At 42.2% G+C, this 19,887-nt stretch overlaps 1 protein-coding gene and 1 pseudogene across 2 annotated transcripts; both read right to left on the bottom strand.

The window, feature by feature from the left end:
• Window positions 1-12,297: 12,297 nt before the first annotated feature.
• On the bottom strand, window positions 12,298-13,434 carry LOC139558913 (probable thiopurine S-methyltransferase; annotated as a pseudogene).
• A 3,114-nt stretch (window positions 13,435-16,548) lies between these two features.
• On the bottom strand, window positions 16,549-19,645 carry LOC139558755 (probable thiopurine S-methyltransferase). 2 transcript variants are annotated; one of them, XM_071374168.1, is made up of 9 exons: window positions 19,537-19,645; window positions 18,503-18,619; window positions 18,255-18,347; window positions 17,992-18,124; window positions 17,540-17,592; window positions 17,369-17,443; window positions 17,171-17,256; window positions 17,002-17,046; window positions 16,549-16,850 (listed from the first exon to the last, which is right to left on the bottom strand). In XM_071374168.1, exons 2-9 carry the CDS (start codon window positions 18,598-18,600, stop codon window positions 16,732-16,734), a joined length of 702 nt encoding a protein of 233 aa, XP_071230269.1. In that variant the 5' UTR covers window positions 18,601-18,619; window positions 19,537-19,645; the 3' UTR covers window positions 16,549-16,731. The 2 variants fall into 2 exon arrangements, with proteins under 2 accessions (XP_071230269.1, XP_071230268.1); XM_071374167.1 differs by having other exon boundaries at window positions 19,453-19,543.
• Window positions 19,646-19,887: the final 242 nt, after the last annotated feature.

The raw sequence follows: 19,887 nt of genomic DNA, 5'->3' as shown, positions 1-19,887 counted from the left end.
AATCACAAGCAGGGTGCTCTGCTTTTGGTCGTCTGCTTCAAACAGAAATCCCTTAACATCCCCTGTCATTGTTCAATATGGATTGTAATTACAGGCATGGCTAGTCCTTTACAAGAGGTGACATGCGTCAACTGCAAACTGTTTCAGAGAGCATAGACTTTAGGACCGCAACGTTCTAAAGAGCAGAGCAAGGGCCTAATGCGTGGAGAATAGAGGTGGCTTTGTGGGAATTTATTGAACTATTTGTCAGAAACTTTTAGTGAATATAGTTCCAAGTTTAGGGTGTTGTTCTTGAATGTGGTTGTGCTTTTTATAGCAAGACAAAACCAATACATTATGTATCAGGACAAAGATCTTTTATGGTGAAAGGTTAACTACAGCGTCAACTCTGAGTGAGTATATTGAACTCATAATAATGTTTACCAGAATTGACCAACTTAGGTTTATCTTTTTTTGATAACTTTGCATACGGCCATGCAACTATTTGGCCTACAAGTTGAATGGCCACACTGTACTTAGTACCTATAACGTGTGTCATTGTTTCTCTACTACTATCTCAATAAAACTGATCATCTTTGATAACCACTATGTCATTACTTAGCTATACGTGGTATCTGCAGATAACGGGATGGAAACAATGAATGAATTGTATTAAATAAAAGGTCCCTGTTCCCACAGTATCTGTGTAACTTCATATAAAGTGTGACCCTGTATCTCCTTCCCCATGCTTACTTCTTAAGGGAATCTTCTGTGTTCAGAGTCTGGAGCATGGTGTAACCTAGCCATTGCCAAGGCTGGTGGAATGAAATCTATAGGGGGATTTGACTCCTGCCATCCTGCCCTCCTGGTCGGATCCAGCCGTATAAAGGAGTAGCCATGGAGGGATCAGCCTCCAGCCTCCCTCCAGCGGCCCCTTCTATCCCTGCACCCTGTGTCCCATCCCCCAGTCTCCAGAGCAGGCTCTGGCATCCCAGATTACCCAGCCAATTAGAGTGAAGGCAAAGCCCCTTCTGCCACAGTGGCTGGTGCAGCCACAGCATGCTGAGAAGCTATGTCCCTCTGTTATACGAGGATAGGACACAGGCAGCACTGACTGGTAGACATGCAAGTCACCCTGGGGGAAAGAGTCATGGCAGCTGTCTTACGTCAAATGGATATAATGTAAGTCAGTATGAAAGACGCAGGATTTACATACTGTAGCATGAGATTTACTTAGCAGTTATACATTTTACGGATGATAGTGATGCATTGAATAAATACCATGGTATTTTGTGATCATTATATATGCTTTGAAACTGAACCATATACAATGATGGATTGATTGTACAGTAATACTGAAAGAGGAAATCACATTTCGTTATAGCCCAAACAACAGCACCACCTGGTGGCAAATAATAATAGTTCCTGAACATCCAAACCGTAAACAGGATATAAAAATTGTATTTCAAATGATAGCCCAGAGGCAAATGTCTTAAATGTTGAGAAAAATAATACAAAAATAAACCTGCAGGCATATGTTTGGGAAAAAGCAGCTATTTCTCTCTGCCTTGGTTCAAGGCTACAATGTGAAACTCAACACACACAGTAGCAGTGTGTGGGTAAAATCTCTGAGGTAAGCATAGCCAGGAAAAAAGCCATAATATTTTGACAACCTGTTATGATAATTCCGTTTTTTGCTCTATAACCCATTAGTTCATACACCACTGTGATATGTATAAGGCCTAGACAACAAGAAGAGAACAGTCACACAGTGGGCAGAATCATTGGTGGAAAAAGTACACAACTGTCAAGATACCTTAATAGAAAATGACTCAAGTAAAAGTGAAAGTAAAAGTCTAAAGTATTTGGCTTTAAATATACTTAAGTATCAATAGTAAAAGTATAAATCATTTCAAATTCCTTATACTAAGCAAACCAAATGGCACAATGTTCTTGTTTTGTTCATTTATCAATAACCAGGTGCAAATTTCTGTTCTGCTGAGCGCAAAATTGAACGTTGTGAAAAGTCTGTGCAACTTCCAGCATGCCTTTACTATGAACACTGAGGCTGTACCCACTTTAGGTTAGAGTTTTAACAGTGGCCAAGTATGCTACTGTGGCTATTTGATCATAATGTAGACCTACCAGAGTGACCTAACATCAAAAACAATGGAGAAAATGCACCCTACAACATTTTAACATGGAAATAACTGTTCTATCATTCAGCCTACAGTAGCAACCAATGTGTGGTGTTCAATATAGGCCTACATTCCATGAGACTTTTGAAAACAACATGCAGGGCTTGACATTAACCTGTTTATCCACTTGTCCTTCAAACAAGGTGACTGAAAATGTTGTTTTGTTTTTTGATGCAAGAAACCACTTTACAAAATAAAATGCATTATTATTCCAATACCAGTATTACAGAGAATAGGCCAAATTATGCTACCCTCTGCCTATTGGCTACTTAGCTTATTCAAGCCTGTCTCAAAATACAACACTACCCCTTTAAGAGAAAAAAAAGCTCTTTACCTGACTTGCTTTTAAAAGATTTCTATAAATGTACACATTTTGTGCTCTTGTAGGAAGCAATCACTCCCCTATTGCTGACTACAAATGTTCTATAATTGGGCTCACTAACTAGCAAAGGATATGAACTAAATGTGGACACCTGGCTACATGCAGCTCTCACTTTGATCTCAAAACAAGCAAATCTACTCACGACCACTCATGCTGTAAACACAGTCCAGTTCAAAGTGAATGGCACAGATCCATATATGGCAAGGGTCTATTTGCATATAGGCCTACTGCAGCTCTGATTGTTTATGCGGCACCGGTCTGTGTAGAATACGGGCTGGGTTGTCCATGTCAATGCAATAGAATCCTACTCCGATGCGATCTGCCTACAACAAAATCTCTTGCATAGTTAGTTTTGTTTCGGTATGTTGCATTGAAAGTGGCTAACATTGCATTGATTCGATCACAATTGCCACAGTAAAGGAAAACGTTGATAGTGTCAACAGAGAAAACTCTAGAACAGTGGTCACCAACTTCAAGATCACTTTTTGAGTCAACTTAAAAAATGGAAGCCTATGCAACATTATCCAATTAAAAACAGTACTATAGCAATGAGGTTTGTGCAGTAAGCTATAGGCCCAATACATTATCACTGCATATTGCCTTTGCTTGAATTGCCATGCCAGTGCATTGTTGTTCAGGACATTAAAAAAATGATATTTCAACATTTGAGGTAGGCTATATGATCACACCGGTAATAGAGCCGTTGTTGTATTTGTGAGGCACAGCTGAGTGAGCATACATTTAAATAATTAGCTTTGATTTTGATTTTACTGGGCTGATGGTCAATCTCAGCGGAGGGAGAGAGCAGCAGACTGAGGGTCATCCTCTCAACATCCCTCCGCTCTCCCTTTCCTCCGCTGACCAAAAACGGACACCGCCTTCCAGCTGACCGCGAAACTCGAGTTGCACCACATTATTTCTGCCTCACGCACAAATTCATGTTGTTACTCCTATGAACAGAGAAAGTGAAATATTCATTGATGTTAAAATAGACCCAAGCCGCTAATAATAACAACAGCAACTCAAGCCTATAGATACACTTTGATACTCACTCATTAGTGCTGCAGTACTTGTTGTAGCGCTGAGTGGGAAGAGGGAAGGATGTGCCTTTTATGACTTATAAAAGTGTTGAATACAAAGTGTTGACAGTGCTGAGCAGTGGAGGCTCCTCAGAGGAGGAAGGGGAGGACCAATGAAGGTTTTTCAATGAAGGTCTACAGTAGCCTCAGCAGCACTCTGTAAAGTAGCACCATGTTTTAGCCAAAGGACAAAACCTAGGAGGCTCATGGTTCTCACCCCCTTCCAAAGACTTACACAGTAATTATGACAACTTCTGGAGGATGTCCCTCAATCTTTCAGAGCTCTTGCAGCATGAACTGGCATGGTGTCCACCCAATCAAAGGATCAGAGAATGAATCTAGTACTGAAAGCATAAGTTACAGCTAGCTAACACTGCAGTGCATACAATGTGGTGAGTAGTTGACACAAAAAATTGAAGTTTAACTGCTAAACTGCTTTCTGACTATACACTGTGCTGCATGATTGTAGCTGGTTTACCAACGCGTTAGTTTTGGTATGTTGACTATGTTGTGACAAAGATGTAGGCTGTGTGTAGCAGTTAGAGGGCATGATATGAAGGTTTGGCTTGGAAAGGTTTTTTCGCCTGGTCACACAGCTAATGTGTTGTGCACTGAAGTCCACAAGGAAAGGGAAAAGGTGAGAGGAGAGCCCGTAGACAGTTGCGAGAAGGAATTATATGTACAGCATGCAAAGTGATCATGCTGTTTTTATGTGGCTGCTATGAAAGTGAACTGTATTCAGGGGTGTATTCATTCTGCCGATTCTGTTGAAAAACATTTCTTAAACGAAAGCAAATGGAACGAAACAGGGCTAAACATACCTGAATTTGTCCAATAGAAACTCTTGTTTGCAACTGTTGGACTAATGATTACACCCTGGTGGTATTGAATGTGTCACTGTCTGTCACCTTGATTACTCAAAATTCGCTCGATCTGGGCACCTACGTTGTAAACTTTCATTCAGACTAGGTTGTAGCAACCTCATGATGGGTATAGGGAAAAGTAGTAGCATAAAACTAGCTGTGTTACATTGAGCTAGGTGAATGGAATAATGAATGTCCATGGAAGTGTGTGTGTGAGTGTGAGTGTGTGTGTGTGGGCACAAGTAGAAAAAACATATTGATTCACCCTACTTGTAGAGGAACGCCTATGCAATCTTCCTCTCTGTCATACAGTAGCCTACCTACTTTTAGTTTGTGTTGTCCTAGACTAGGCTACCTGGCTAAAAGGCATGCCAGCTAGCCTAACCTAATCTCATGGCCAACGATGAGCCAACTCGTTCACGTTAGCCTACTATATCTAGTTACATATTGAACTTCCATCCTCTCAGTCCAGGGGCACAATGTATGACTTTATGGTTGGATCAGAATTGCCGTTATAATCATTGGCTGGTACACCAAGTCCACAAGTCCAAATCCCTATCTCCATCCATGGCTAATTTAGGAAAAGGACGATTGTATCTAGCTAGCTAGCCACCGGAGGACAACGACACAACGAGATGGAACCATTTATTGATGCAATATGATTTGTGTGAAGTCAAATCCAAAATGGCTTCACTTGACACTTTGTTTGGTGCGCCAGGACCATTCACAGTAGAGCTCACTCAGTTTAGCTCAACACTGATTGGCGATTATTTTATTTAAACATTATCAAGGGAGGCCAAATGCTTGCTGGCTTCCCTTGCTAATGAATTCAATGCTACAGGCGGCAACAATGTCATACTCTTTTTGGCCAGACATACTGAGACAGAAGGACGCTGTTTCGCTCGATTGGATGCTTTCTCTGGTGTGATACATTCAGCCACTTGCGAATTGAAGGACAATTATGAAACACAAAGAGCATGAATACGCGCCACTGCACACAAACACACACGCAGACACACAAACGCGCACATACTATCACCCTGTGTCTGAGGGCACTCTGTCACGTAGAGTAGGCCAGAAAGCTAAACTGAAACACCTAACCTCTATCAAATAAAAAGATGGCGGAGACGCAAAAGTACTTCGGTGCACGGGTTTTTATTTACATAGTGAATATGGAAGAAAAACAACAGTTCTGCCATCCAAAGTACCCATTATGGGACAGCTAAAAAAACAAAAACAAAAAAAAACAATGCTGCCCCATCAACAGCTCAATCCAAAATGGTCCCGCCCTTGAACTGAAAGAGAGGCTCCTTTTGTAGGGGAAGCCCCTCCCATCAGAGCATACCCAGCGCTAATTAATTAAGCAATTACCTTCATCAAAGCCTACATTTTCCACTCAGCTAAACATCATGAATGATATACTTTGCAACACGTTTCTCATGATACAATATACCAATATAACATTTACAAAATCCCATCCCTGCTGACATGGAGTCTTCCAATATGCCCATTCACATGAACAAGCCATTCGACACAGGCACTACAAAGCCAGCCCGATTACCGTAGCTCTGGTCCTTATCCCAGCCCGATTACCGTAGCTCTGGTCCTTATCCCAGCCCGATTACCGTAGCTCTGGTCCTTATCCCAGCATACCCGGAAGCTACAGAGATGGAGAGAGAGGAACAGAACCAAACAAACAAGGCGCACGTCCATAACATTGATAAGTACAATAAACGTTGCTTAACTTAAACATGAACGCTTGTCTGTATATTCTTTATACCAGGAACTGTTACTGACGGGAGGTAAGAATAAAGGGGGAAATGTATGTACTAAGATAGAGAAGTCAACTTGTGTGTCAACCCACATTGTTAACGTAGCTAATAACGGCGCAGGGAGGCGCGATGAATGTGTGTGTGTTAGTGTACCAAACGCTGCCCGCGGCCAGTGACGGACTTCTCCGTCACACACTCCCTCTGTGGTGGCCCGTGAGGCGGCTGTATTGGCACGGCTGAGGCTGCTGCGTTGACGGTGTTCTTACTGCTTCTAACATGGACGCCACGGACGCCGGGGTCTTCATCGTCATCATCATCTTCCTCCTCCTCGTTGTTGGCTCCCTTGTGCATGAGGGGGGTGCAGCTGAACTGGATCAGAGGCTTCCCTAGAAACCCAAAGCTAGGAAAACAGATTTCAAAGTTCAAACATAACAGACATAAGTTCAGGTGTGTGGAAATACAGTGCATTCGGAAAGTATTCAGACCCCTTCCCTTTCAGCACATTTTGTTACATTACAGCCTTGTACTAAAATGGATTTAAAACTTTTTTTCCCCTAATCAATCTACACGCACTACGCCATAATTACAAAGAGAAAACAATTTTTTTTTTTTGCAAATGTATCCAAAATAAAAAACAGAAATACCTTATTTACATACCGTGCTATGAGACTCGAAAGCTCAGGTGCATCCTGTTTCCATTGATCATCCTTGAAATGCTTCTTCAACTTGACTGAAGTCCACCTGTGGTAAATTCAATTGTTTGGACATGGTTTGGAAAAGCACACCTGTCTATATAAGGTCCCACAGTTGACAGTGCATGTCAGAGAAAAAAACAAGTCATGAGGTCGAAATAATTGTCTGCAGAGCTCCAAGACTGGGTTGTGTGGAGGCACAGATCTGGGGAAGGGTACCAAAACATTTCTGCAGCATTAAAGGTCCCTGGCAGCCCGCTTGGAGTTTGCCAAAAGACATCTAAAGGACTCTCAGACCATGAGAAACAATATTCTCTGGTCTGGAGAAACCAAAATTGAACTTTTTGGCCTGAATGCCAAGCGTCCCGTCTGGCACCATCCCTACGGTGAAGCATGCTGCTGTAAGGGACTGGGAGACTAGTCAGGATCGAGGGAAAGATGAATGGAGAAAAATACAGAGAGATCCTTGATGAAAACCTGCTCCAGAGCACTCAGGACCTCAGACTAGGGCGAAGGTTCACCTTCCAACAGGACAACGGCCCTAAGCACACAGCCAAGACAATGCAGGAGTGGCTTAGGGACGAGTCTCTGAATGTCCTTGAGTGGCCCAGCCAAAGCCCGGACTTGAACCCAGTCGAACATCTCTGGAGAGACCTGACAGAGCTTTGCAAAAATGTCTAAAAAACTGTTTTTGTTTTGTCATTATGGGGTATTGGGTGTAGATTCCTGAGGGAACTTTTTTTTTTTTAATCCATTTTAGAATAAGGCTGCAACGTAACAAAATGTGGAAAAGGTCAAGGGGTCTGAATACTTTCCGAATGCACCGTACAAGAGATATTCAGAAGTTCAATACAATGTTTCTAGTGCATATTATCAGTCTCTTACACATCTAGTTTGTTCTTCCATTCAACCTTCTGATATAGCGAACATATCTATTCCCTAGCCTGGTCCCAGAACTTTGTGCTGTCTTGCTAACAATTGGAGTGACAATGGCCATAGGAGTTGGCAAGACAGCACAAACAGACCTGGGATGGGGCTATTCCCTCCCTGTGCTGTGACTGTTAGCTACCTGACAGAGGTCAACTGCTCTTTGAGCTCCTCCATCAGGGTTTCTGGACTATACAGCTTGGCCTGGCTCTGATTCTTGAGTCTGTTGCGGTGAAACAGGTGAGGAGCCTCCTCCCGCGGATACGGCAGCAGGGACACCATGACTGGGGAGTGCTGGGTCACGAGCTTACTCAGGGCCGGACAACGCTGGGACTTTCTGGGGTCAAAGGTTAAAGGTCAGAGGACGAAAAGCAGAAGACTGAGGATCAAATTCCAAACTGGCGCTTATTCCCTAGGCACTAGATATTCATTTATTTGGATTTGGACATAAGAGTGAGGAGCAATCCTACAGTGGGAGGACAAAATCTCACGAGTCATACTGTAGAATTTCCTTAAGCCAGGAGAAACTAAATGATATTAAAATACCAGCGAAAGTAATTCTAATAACAAATATTATAAAATACAGTATATATAGCTGTACTATTAATCATTAATTATGTAGACAACAGCTGTGAAGATATCAACAAGAGAAACTCCCCACATATGATTAATTTGGTTCTATTTATGGAGTGCAGACTTCAAGATCAACATGGGCTGTTTTGGCCTGGACCTAACCGCATAATGGTAATAGACCTCAAATCACTTACAGAACTGTCAGTCATCTGTCAGATGTTAGGAGCTGACATAAACAGCCTGTCACTCAAATCTGACAAGTCTTAAATCTGTCTCAATCAATCCTATGGGCTGGGAGGTAGTTAGACATCATTCAAGCAGAGATGGCTTTCCAAACCAAACCATTTGGTTATTTACTGCAACATAGAAATCACTCAACATCCAATGTGGGAGTGGATAGATAGCCACGCTGTCACAAATTCTGCCCAAGTCGGCCCCTCTCCTTGTTCGGGCGCCGTTCAGCGTCACCGGCTTTCTAGCCATCGCCGCTCCATTTTTCATATATCCATTTGTCTTGTCTTGTTTCCATACACACCTGGTTTTCATTTCCCCAATTAAGCTACTTGTATTTAACCCTCTGTTTCCCATCATGTGTTGTGTGTAATTGTTTTCATGTCAGGTGGTGTTAGTTTACGCGCTCTACTTTTATGTTCCGTTTTTTGAGCGCGTTTGTTTTAATGTAGTGCTCTCGTTTCTTTTGGAACTATAATATAAAAGTGCGCCTGTTCATTATAATCTGCTCTCCTGCACTTCACTTCACCTCCAGTACACCATCCTGACACATGCACCCACACCACCCTAGCCCTCCCCACTCCCCACACACCTTTGGTCTGTCCTTTGTGGCCTCCACCCTGTTCCTGAGGGCGGGGAACGCAGCAGTAGCCCTACCTCCTCCTGGATGCCCCTCAGGTCCTTCCTAATGAACGTCACCCACGCCACGTAGCAGAAGATGCTTTACAGACACTGGGACAGATAGAGGAGATGGCCAGGTAAAGTAAAGGGAAAGGTTACATGAAAAACAGAGATGAAATGCTACAGTTGGATTGATGTAGCTAGTTTGTTTATGTTTACTGCTGTCGGCACCATCTTCACGAGACATAAGTACAGTTATCCATCCATTCATTCAGGCAGTCAGCCAGCCAGCCAAATCAAAGTTTATTTGTGACATGACAGAATACAATGTGTGTAAACCATACAGTGAAATGCTTACTTACAAGCTCTTCCTCAACAATGCAGAGTTCAATATCAGAGGTACGAAATAGACATAGGATCTTAATATATAATAATAATTATAATATATGCCATTTACGGACGCTTTCATCCAAAGTAAAGCGTGTATATCAGTCAGCCCGCCAGCCTATTTCAAGGTGCTAGTAAAACACAGAATCTGGGTTTGTGTCACATCATCATTCCTTTTTTTCAAAAGACATTTACTAAGGTCATAAGAGCTATTCTGGTACTACTTGCAGACACACAGGGTGCTACGTTACCCTAGAATAACCCTGATATACCATACCACCACCTCTGGTTAAACAGTACTGCCTGTCAAAGCAGTAGCCTCTGTTGAGTCAACATCTCCTCTGGAATATGCAGTCGCAAAGGTCAAATCCCCACGCTGTGGTGTTTGGTACTAACCTCATACAACTGCCTCTTTATAGGTCAGTGACACATCTCCTGTATAAACAAAGCACTTAAAGTGATAGTTTACCGCAGTAGGTGATATGGTTTGTGCATGGAGGTTTGGCCGCTACACACAATTTCTGGATGTGTTAGATGTGGTGTATCTACGTACATAGATTATTCTGAATATAGGCTTCAACTGCCAAACGCATTGGATCTAAGCATCTTCTTAAGAACCAAATTAGTATATATTCCCTCCACCCTTGCTGCGCAGTGACTGACCTGTCATACTCATTAATAAGTGAATTAGATAATAATAATAAAATACATTTATATACACCCCCCAAATAATAGTGCAAAAACATTTGCATAAAAATACATCCAGAAAATATTGTAACATTTGCTACTGCAATAGCTGCCTGTTACCTGCTAACCTCAGGGGCTTGGGTTTCACCATTCCGGATCCATTGCCCAGGTGGATGTATGCTGATCTGTCATATGAAATAACCATTGTCATTACTGTCCAATTAATCGTTAACACGTTCACGGGCGAGCATCATTGTTGCAGCAACACGTGCTCGGTTGTTAAAACGTTGCATTCGAGCCCCTCTCCGGCAGTTTGTTGATCTATTTGTAGCACATCGTACAATTGCTACATTGTAACATTCACAAAAACTCAATGGCAACATTATGTCAACCTTGTCACATTTTACAAACGTACCGTTTCCTTTTTGTGGCTTCGGCACGTCTACTTTATTAAATAACGCTTATCTTCGTCCCTGGCTCCCTCGATTTGTTCACAAAAAAAATGTAGGCCTATGGGTGTGTTGGTAAATTCAATCTGGAGTGTCAGAGTGCGCTCTGGGCGTTCGTAAATTCAGAGCGTTGTCAAATGCGTTGATAGATTGTCCGTTCGTAAATTCAGAGCGTTTCGCTCTCTGAGCGTTGGAGTAGGGTTGATCCGAGCGTTCTGAACTCACAACGGCAGTTGTGAGCTAACTGGGTATCTTGCTAGCGACTTCCAGACACAAATGAGAGAACTCCTCTCTGACCATTTGTCTCGCCCTAGCAGAGCTTTTTAGGCTGTTTTCATGTTGGCGTTGTTGACTGTACCTGTGCTGTTGGCAACAAATTATTATGCTTTTTTTTGCCGACGTTTACTGACACGGTCCATATTCAAAGGGTGTTGAGGGTTCATAAATCGATCAGTTATTCTGCACTCTGGCACACTCGGACGAAAGTGCTCTGAAATCGGAGTAGATAGCCAGAGTGAATTTACGAACGCACACCTAGTGTCTAGGCAACAGCAAATCGCGGTCTAGTGGGGAGCAGAACGTGACAGCACGCGACAAAAGAGAAGTGCAGAATCCAATGCATTGGTTTACAATGAAGAACCTATGCATTTCATGACAGGTCAGAATTATTATAACAATTGCTGCAGAGTATCTAATGCATGTTCCTTGCTTTCATTGTAGAGAATTGTTTTCTTCTTCAATAGGACACAATATCTATGATACAAATAATAAAAAGCGAAGGCACACTGGTATAATTTTTTTTATTTTTTAATGCCAGACATTTCAAAACACTGTAAATTCAGTTCATTTCCCATATGAAAGAATTGACTTGGCATATTTCGACATTAGGTCATTTCCGAACTGTCAACAAAGCTAATAACAACATCTAACCTTCACAGAACACCGAATATCCTGACAATAATTTTAATGCACTATTTCTCTCAGATATCTCTCCCTGTAGTCTCAGAGAAGCTCATGAAATTATGTTTATGAGGCCTTTGGGGGGGAAGAGATGAACTCTCTCTATGAAGACATCCAAGCCTCATTCCTTATCCTTCACGTCTGGGAGAGCATCTGAAGACTGTATAAACTCAATATCACAACTCCTCCCTGGGATACATATAAAATAAAATGAATATCGTGAAACTACCTTGCCACAATTCTCTTGTACAATATCTTCTCATATTTCAATCAATTGGTTTTTGTGTTAAATATCAAATTCAGTTCAACGACAGGTATAAAAAGGAAGTAATATTAATTGAGGTATTATCAATGACAAACGCAATTGTATTAATACAACTCACCGGAAAGTCTGTTTAGCGCCACATAAGTTACATAAAATGGAGGACATATAGAGAGGTGACAATGGAAGGTTAATAAACTACATGCTTACACTACTGTATGTTTGAATAAATATGTTACTCACATGCATCTAGAACAAATGGAAGACAAATATAATTTGAGCGGTTATTTCAGGGAAGATCTTACCTTTGAACAATTCAGAATTGTATTTTTTTTAAAGTGTCCAAGATGTATCAGCAGTCCTTGTCCATGGAGGACATGATCAGTGCTGCATACCTGTTACATAACTTGTGTCAAAACAATCTGTGCTTTCTTGTTGAATCTCAGAGGGATGTCCAGTTCACGTGGTCTTACTTTTCTTTGTCCCGTGGCTTGATGGCCACCAAGGAGCCTCTGTGGCTCAATGGCACTTAAAAAACGAACGTTTATAGTTTTAGAAAAATATTCGGACTCTTTTACATAAAAAACGTGGGGAAATGGGTTACTGTTCAAATTATCTTTACCTGGAGAATTTGTATTGGTCACACTGTTACAAGGATATCTTTCCATCTGAACTTTTCAGTTAAGGCATAATCAATATGATCCACAAAAGGAGTAGATGGAAGGATGGACACGCAAACGAGATTGGCCCTCAGGATGCGAACCGAAGTGCATGGTCTTCTTCATACCTTGTAAACCTTGGCACCAGGTATTGCCAGGACCACTTCTTCACTGTAGATCAACTTCTCAGCTATATCCACACCAACGACCGAGTGTCCCATATCTGCAAGCCTGCGTATCAACAGGTAGGAGAAGATAATTCAGGCATGTACAAGTTCTTTCCAAATAAAATAAAAAACGAACATGTCTATGGTTATAGAAGTGTAATATTATGTTTTTTTGTGTGTGTTGAATTTCCGCAACCTACCATTTCATATCAACAGCTTTCCCACATGGTGGGAAGACAAACCGGACTCCCTTCCGTCCACAGAGAACCTTGTCAATATAGCTCTCCAACATCCTATTACATAAGAAAAATGAGCAATGTTGTACCACTGAAAAAGACAGTGAAAGGCATCTCAGTCATTTCACACAATAAGCCTATTCAGATGACAGACACATCTTTAATTATTACACTCTGCAATTCTTTGAGAACTACAGATAGAGATTCAGTAATATGAAAAGAAAAGTAAGTACTGAAAACCAATCTCTCCCTCTTTCCAACCTTGCTCCCATTCTCCCAGAGTCCTGACTCGATACGCCTGAGCTTCCATTCTGTAATACCTTCCACCCGCTCAGACAGCAAGAAAATAACAACACAAATCTAAAGGGGTGGATGGGAATATGTACATGTAAGTATATGGATGAGTGATGGCCGAGCGGCATAGGCAAGGTGCAACAGATGGTATAAAATACAGTATATACATATGATATGAGTAATGTAAGATATGTAAACATTATTAAAGTGGCATTATTTAGAGTGGCATTGTATAAAGTGTCTAGTGATCCATTGATTAAAGTGGCCAGTGATTGGGTCTCAATGCAGGCAGCAGCCTCTCTGAGTTAGTGATTGCTGTTTAGCAGTCTGATGGCCTTGAGATAGAAGCTGTTTTTCAGTCTCTGGGTCCCAGCTTTGATGCACCGGTACTGACCTCGCCTTCTGGATGGTAGCGGTGTGAACAGGCAGTGGCTCGGGTGGTTGATGTCCTTGATGATCTTTTGCACTATCCATCCAAACACATACAGGCAGCTATAAATAATGAGTCATCCAGAGGCCATTAACCCATAAAATATAATTTCTTCCTTCATAGTGACAAATCAAATATTGTATGTGTGAAGCTGGATGATAGTACCATTGACATAAGTCATAAGTAGAATTCAAGAGCAGAGAAGTATATGTAGCCAGTGATGTATATGCATTTGGAAAGTATTCATGCCCCTTCCCTTTTTCCGTATTTTGTTACGTTACAGCTTTATTCTAAAATGGATTAAATAAAAAATGTCCTTATCAATCTACACACAATACCCCATAATGACAAAGTGAAAACAGGTTGTTAGACATTTTTGCAAATGTATTAAAAATAGAAAACATAAATACCTTATTCACATAAGTACTCAGACCCTTTGATATGAGACTTGAAATTGAACTCAGGTGCCGTTTCCATTGATCATCCCTGAGATGTTTCTACAACCTGATTGCAGTCCACCTGTGGTACATTCAATTGATTGGACATGATTTGGAAAGGCACACACCTGTCCATTTAAGGTCCGAAAGTTGACAGTGCATGTCAGAGCGAAAACCAAGCCATGAGGTTGAAAGAATTGTCCATAGAGCTCAGAGACAGGATTGTGTCGAGGCACAGATCTGGGGAAGGGTACCAAAGAAATTCTGGAGCATTGAAGGTCCCCAAGAACACAGTGGCCTCCATCATTCTTACTTGGAAGAAGTTTGGAACCACCAAGACTCTTTCTAGAGCTGGCCACCAGGCCAAACTGAGCAATTGGGGGAGAAGGGCCTTGGTCAGGGAGGTGACCAAGAACGCAATGGCCACTCTGACAGAGCTCCAGAGTTCCTCATTGGAGTTGGGAGAACCTTCCAGAAGGACAACAATCTCTGCAGCACTCCACCAATCAGGCCTTTTTGGTAGAGTGGCCAGACGGAAGCCACTCCTCAGTAAAAAGCACGATAGCCCGCTTGGATTTTGATGAAACCAAGATTGATCTCTTTGGCCTGAATGCCAAGCATCACATCTGGAGGAAACCTGGCACTATCCCTACGGTGAAGCATGGTGATGGCAGCATCATGCTGACAAGTCAAGGATCATATCACCTGCACCTTACCTGTCACACTAGACCCACCGCAATTTGCATACCGCCCCAATAGGTCCACAGACGATGCAATCGCCATCACACTGCACACTGCCCTATCTCATCTGGACAAGAGGAATACCTATGTAAGAATGCTGTTCATTGACTACAGCTCAGCATTCAACACCATAGTACCCTCCAAGCTCATCATTAAGCTTGAGGCCCTGGGTCTCATCCCCGCTCTGTGCGATTGGGTCCTGGACTTCGTGACGGGCCGCCCCCAGGTGGTGAAGGTAAGAAACAACATCTTCACTCCAATGATCAACTGGGGCCCCACAAGGGTGCATACTCAGCCCCCTCCTGTACCCTCTGTTCACTAATGACTGGGTGGCCATGCACGCCTCCAACTCAATCAAGTTTGCAGACGACACAACAGTGTGATCACCAACAACGACGAGATAGCCTATAGGGAGGTGAGGGCACTTGAAGTGTGGTGTCTGGAAAACAACCTCTAACTCAACGTCAACAAAGGAGATGATCGTGGACTTTAGGAAACAGCCACATCGTCGGGACAGCAGTGGAGAAGGTGGAAAGTTAAGTTCCTCGGCATACACATCACGGACAAACTGAAATGGTCCACCCACACAGACAGTGTGGTGAAGAAGGCACAACAGCGCCTCTTCAACCTCAGGGGTCTGTAGAAATGTGGCTTGTCACCTAAAACCCACAAACTTTTACAGATGCACAATTGAGAGCATCCTGTCGGGCTCTATCACCACCCGGTACGGCAACTGCACCGCCCACAACCGCAGGGCTCTCCAGAGGGTGATGCAGTCTGCACAACACATCACCAGGGGCAAATGATCTGCCCTCCAGGACACCTACAGCACCAGATGTCACGGGAAGGCCAAAAAGATCATCAAGGACAACCACCCGAGCCACTGTCTGTTCACCCCACTATCATCCAGAAGGTGAGGTCAGTATAGGTGCATCAAAGCTGGGACAGAGAGACTGAAAAATTGTTTCCATCTTAAGGACATCAGACTGTTAAACAGCTATCACTAACACAGAGGCTGCTGCCTACATACAGACTTGAAATCATTGGCCACTCTAACAAATGGATCATTAGCAAAAATGTCTACAAACTTGTTTTTGCTTTGTCATCATGGGGTATTGTGTGTAAATTGATGAGGGGAAAAATGATTTAATACATTTTGGAATAAGGCTGTAACGTAACAGAATGTAAAAAAAAGTAAAGGGGTCTGAATACTTTCCGAATGCACTGTATATAATGTAGTTAAACATGATTTTGCCAGAGGGAAATCGGCTGAACAAGCTGTCTCAGCAGTTATTTAAATTGTATCATCATTCATTAACTACTGATCCCATACAGCGGCAATACAAAATGGCTACTCATTCTTAATTACAGCTACTACTATTACATTCAGGTAGAGATTTAGGAACCGTTTTTACATTTATTTTTCCCTAAACAAAAACTAAATCCTGGATCAGTTATGTTACAAGTCTGGAAATGTATGACTTTTACAATACTGTGTTTACTAATGAGTAAAGAACATGGGTTTATTTATATAAAAAAGTATTTATTGACATTTCTTCATTCCATCACAAGTAAAAATGATTCACCCAATTCAAGTCACATCATGCCACTAAAAAGCTGAAGACAAGCCACTGAGAGTATTTTTTTTCAATATGTCAGTATTTGAAACCTAAAGAAGAGTCATCACTGGTTGATGAAATGTTCCTCAGTTGTTCTTTAGAGTGATGAGATGCACTTTTTCTGTGAAAAAGTCCATGCCCCGAGCCTTCTCTCGGTCTGTGAGGGCATCCAGTGACTGCAGCAACTCTATATCACAGCTCTTCCCTGGAATTAAAAACACAATCACACATGGAAACAAATCCTCCCCAAAGATGTACATATCACATTTTTTGTGATTTTTTGTAGTTTGATCTGAAAAATCAAATACTGACAGAATTACAATCACAGAGACAATCTCCGCCATAAAATAACGTACCAAATAGACTTTGCACTTGCTCGTCGGGCACAAAAAAAGGAGGGCCTAAAGACAAAGGGGTAGTCATTTTAACTCTGATGTACTTAAAGTGACACGCAAGTACTCTGCGGTCTAATACAAATAGCATATCATCGTTAGCTACAATGCTAGCTACGGGAAAAGTTGTTACCTTTGTATACTTCTGGGTTGTAGAGCAAAGTGTCCAAGAGGTATCGGCAGTCCTTGTCCATTAACGATGTGATCAGAGCAGCATACCTGTTACATACAGAAGCGACAGAGGTTTGCCATCAGCCAAAGACTCTGCCATCATGTCATGCTCTGTTCTCATGTTGACTTTCAGAGGAAAGTGACGTTCATGTGGTCATACTTCTGTCTGTCCCGTGGGTTGATGGCCACCAAGGAGCCTCGGTCCCAAATCCCTCCAAACTGACCCTCAATGGCACTGTTACACAAAGTGAGAGGATGTCATACTGTAAATGGCCCCCTCCTGCTGACCCAGTCAAGAGAGAAAATGTATTGATATAGTTTAGACTCTTACCTGGAGAAATTGTATAGATCACATTGGTACAAGGAGATATTTCTCTCTGAGCTCTGTGGAAGAAAAGCACATGAACCACACAAGTTAAACGCACTGCAACGTTAGCTCTTTCTCTAATGGGACATGACTGTGCACACTGGCAGCGTAGTCTTAAAATAATTCTATAAACTCCTTTCACAAACACCAATCATTATCGATGCTGGATCTGTAGCTGGTATGAATCAAATCCGAGACTTTGAACTTCTAGGGTAAGAATGTGTTGCTTCCCCTATATGCCACCACAGCAATTGTTTGTTTTTATGCATAGACGTATGCCCCATCCACAGGAAGAACCCCACACTGCCACCGCCGGTGAAAGACAATCCTCCGACACCTTGTAACATCTTATCTTCCACATACTCCTCCATGTAGCATCACAGCAGCCAACCGAGCAGCCCTCTGACACACAGTACCTTGTAAACCTTAGCCCCAGGTAATGCAGACACTGTCTCTTCACTGTAAGTCAGGTTACTCTCCTCAAAGAACTGCTTGATGGCCTTCTCTGCAATCTCCACCCCTACAACGGAATGGCCCATGTCAGCCAGCCTGGAATCGAACACATGGTAAAAGACAGTAAGGTCAAAGGTCATTTTTTGGATGTTAATGAATGAACTGTGACTTTCACTGGTTCATGTTAATTGAGAACACACGTTTGTTTGTGATGCACGTCACTTACCATTTCATGTCCAGAGCTTTCCCACATAGAGGGAAGAAGAACTTAACTCCCTTCCGCCCGTCGAGAACTTTGTCAATATTAATCTCCAGCATCCTATAAATATAATCAAATTCGTCATATGAAGTTTACCTTATGGGCCTAGGAATAACATGCTGGCAGAGACATGTTAAACAGACATCTATTTAATACAAGCACGAATTCACTCTTTAATCCACGTAATTTTAAAGGTACATAAAAGAGATCCTTACTTGTTTACGTGGGGCCGGTGCCAGCCTGTTTGGTCTTCCCGCCATCGTTCCTCCCACTCTCCCAGGGCCATCACTCTATCCGCCTGGGCTGACAACATTTTGTTTGTCTGACACCAACTATAGTTGGTCAGCGAGGGGGACAAAGAGAAAGGATAGGTGAAAATGACCTCTTTCACACAACTGAAATGATCCAGAGGGAGTTCACGGGTAGTAGTCTATGCACGTTCACAGTCACGCGCGTAAAAATGACGCGTGTAAAAACAGTCAATATGGACTGTGCCAGGCTAATTGTATAGAATTTTGCCATGTCATTGTGATTCATGATCATTACATGTGAAAGATATGGGGTGTGCACTTTGAGGCAAAAACTACACATAAGGTATGAAGACTTTGGGCTTTTCATATAAAAAGGGCTCTTTGTACACCTACCAATGTTTAGGCTAATTTGTCAATTGTTTGGGTCAGTCTGTTGTGATATTGTCCCTAAAGTGGATAACACTACTGAAGGGGCATGGAGTAGTCCAGACTCCAGACTGACCTAGTATTGGTCAATCATATGCTGATCAGCAAAAATGTTTATTGAGGTGTGTCAAAGACCAGTGTAGGCCTATTCATGAGCAGAATTGCCTCATTTGACACGGTGGCCTAAACATGATCCAAAGAACAGCGATCATTCAGGATAAACCATTTCACAGGCAACTTTATAGGAAATACAACAGCATGGATTTTGTAAAGGAACCTCCCCCTATAACACCGATCACCAGAGAATGAATTTCATAATCTTACGATTGTGTTATGCAAGTTTTTAGTAGGCCCAATTAGTAGTCCTGTAAACAGAGCACAAATTATATCGACTGCATTAGTTACTTTAGAAGTGTGTATTGAAAATAGGTTGCCGTGCGCAGTCTTTCTCTAAGCCAATTCCAATTTGACATAATGTATCAGCTTACCTCGGCTTCCCGCCAAGCATAAACATTAATCTGACGAACATAACTGAACTCGACTTGTACAACATGTTCACGGTCGTCGCTTACCTTCTCAAAAATGTTGATATCCTTTTATACGTGTTCTTCACCGAGACACAGCCAATGAGTTGCACTACTGGTGTGGGAGGAGCCTTTCTCAACACTGCTCTCCACGTGATCGGTAGCGGATGTTCATTTCAAAGGAGACTTTTTTTCCGCTCGACTTTCGTCCTCATCCACGCAAAGGCTCCGTAGAGCAGAATACAACATGTATCTTAGTACAATTTATTTGACAGTACTGTATCTCTTACTAGTTTAAATATGAAATCCTTGCTCGAATCCCTTAAAAAAGAACCATTCTGGAGAAGTCCTAACAATTATCGGCAACAGTTCATTTGAAGGAATCTTGTAATTACACTG

This window comes from Salvelinus alpinus, chromosome 29 (genome assembly GCF_045679555.1).
Source record: "Salvelinus alpinus chromosome 29, SLU_Salpinus.1, whole genome shotgun sequence".
In the NCBI taxonomy this organism is placed as follows: domain Eukaryota; kingdom Metazoa; phylum Chordata; class Actinopteri; order Salmoniformes; family Salmonidae; genus Salvelinus; species Salvelinus alpinus.
This window is presented reverse-complemented; position numbering and strand designations above follow the sequence as displayed.

Bases quoted from the DNA above. Each gene is read 5' to 3' on its own strand.
- LOC139558755 (XM_071374167.1), bottom strand. From the start codon at position 19,517: ATGTTGTACAAGTCGAGTTCAGTTATGTTCGTCAGATTAATGTTTATG. The intron at 17,047-17,170 runs GTAACAACTTTT...CTTTGTCTTTAG, and splicing joins CAACCCAGAAGTATACAAAG to GCCCTCCTTTTTTTGTGCCC. The intron at 16,851-17,001 runs GTACGTTATTTT...TTTTAATTCCAG, and splicing joins GCAAGTGCAAAGTCTATTTG to GGAAGAGCTGTGATATAGAG.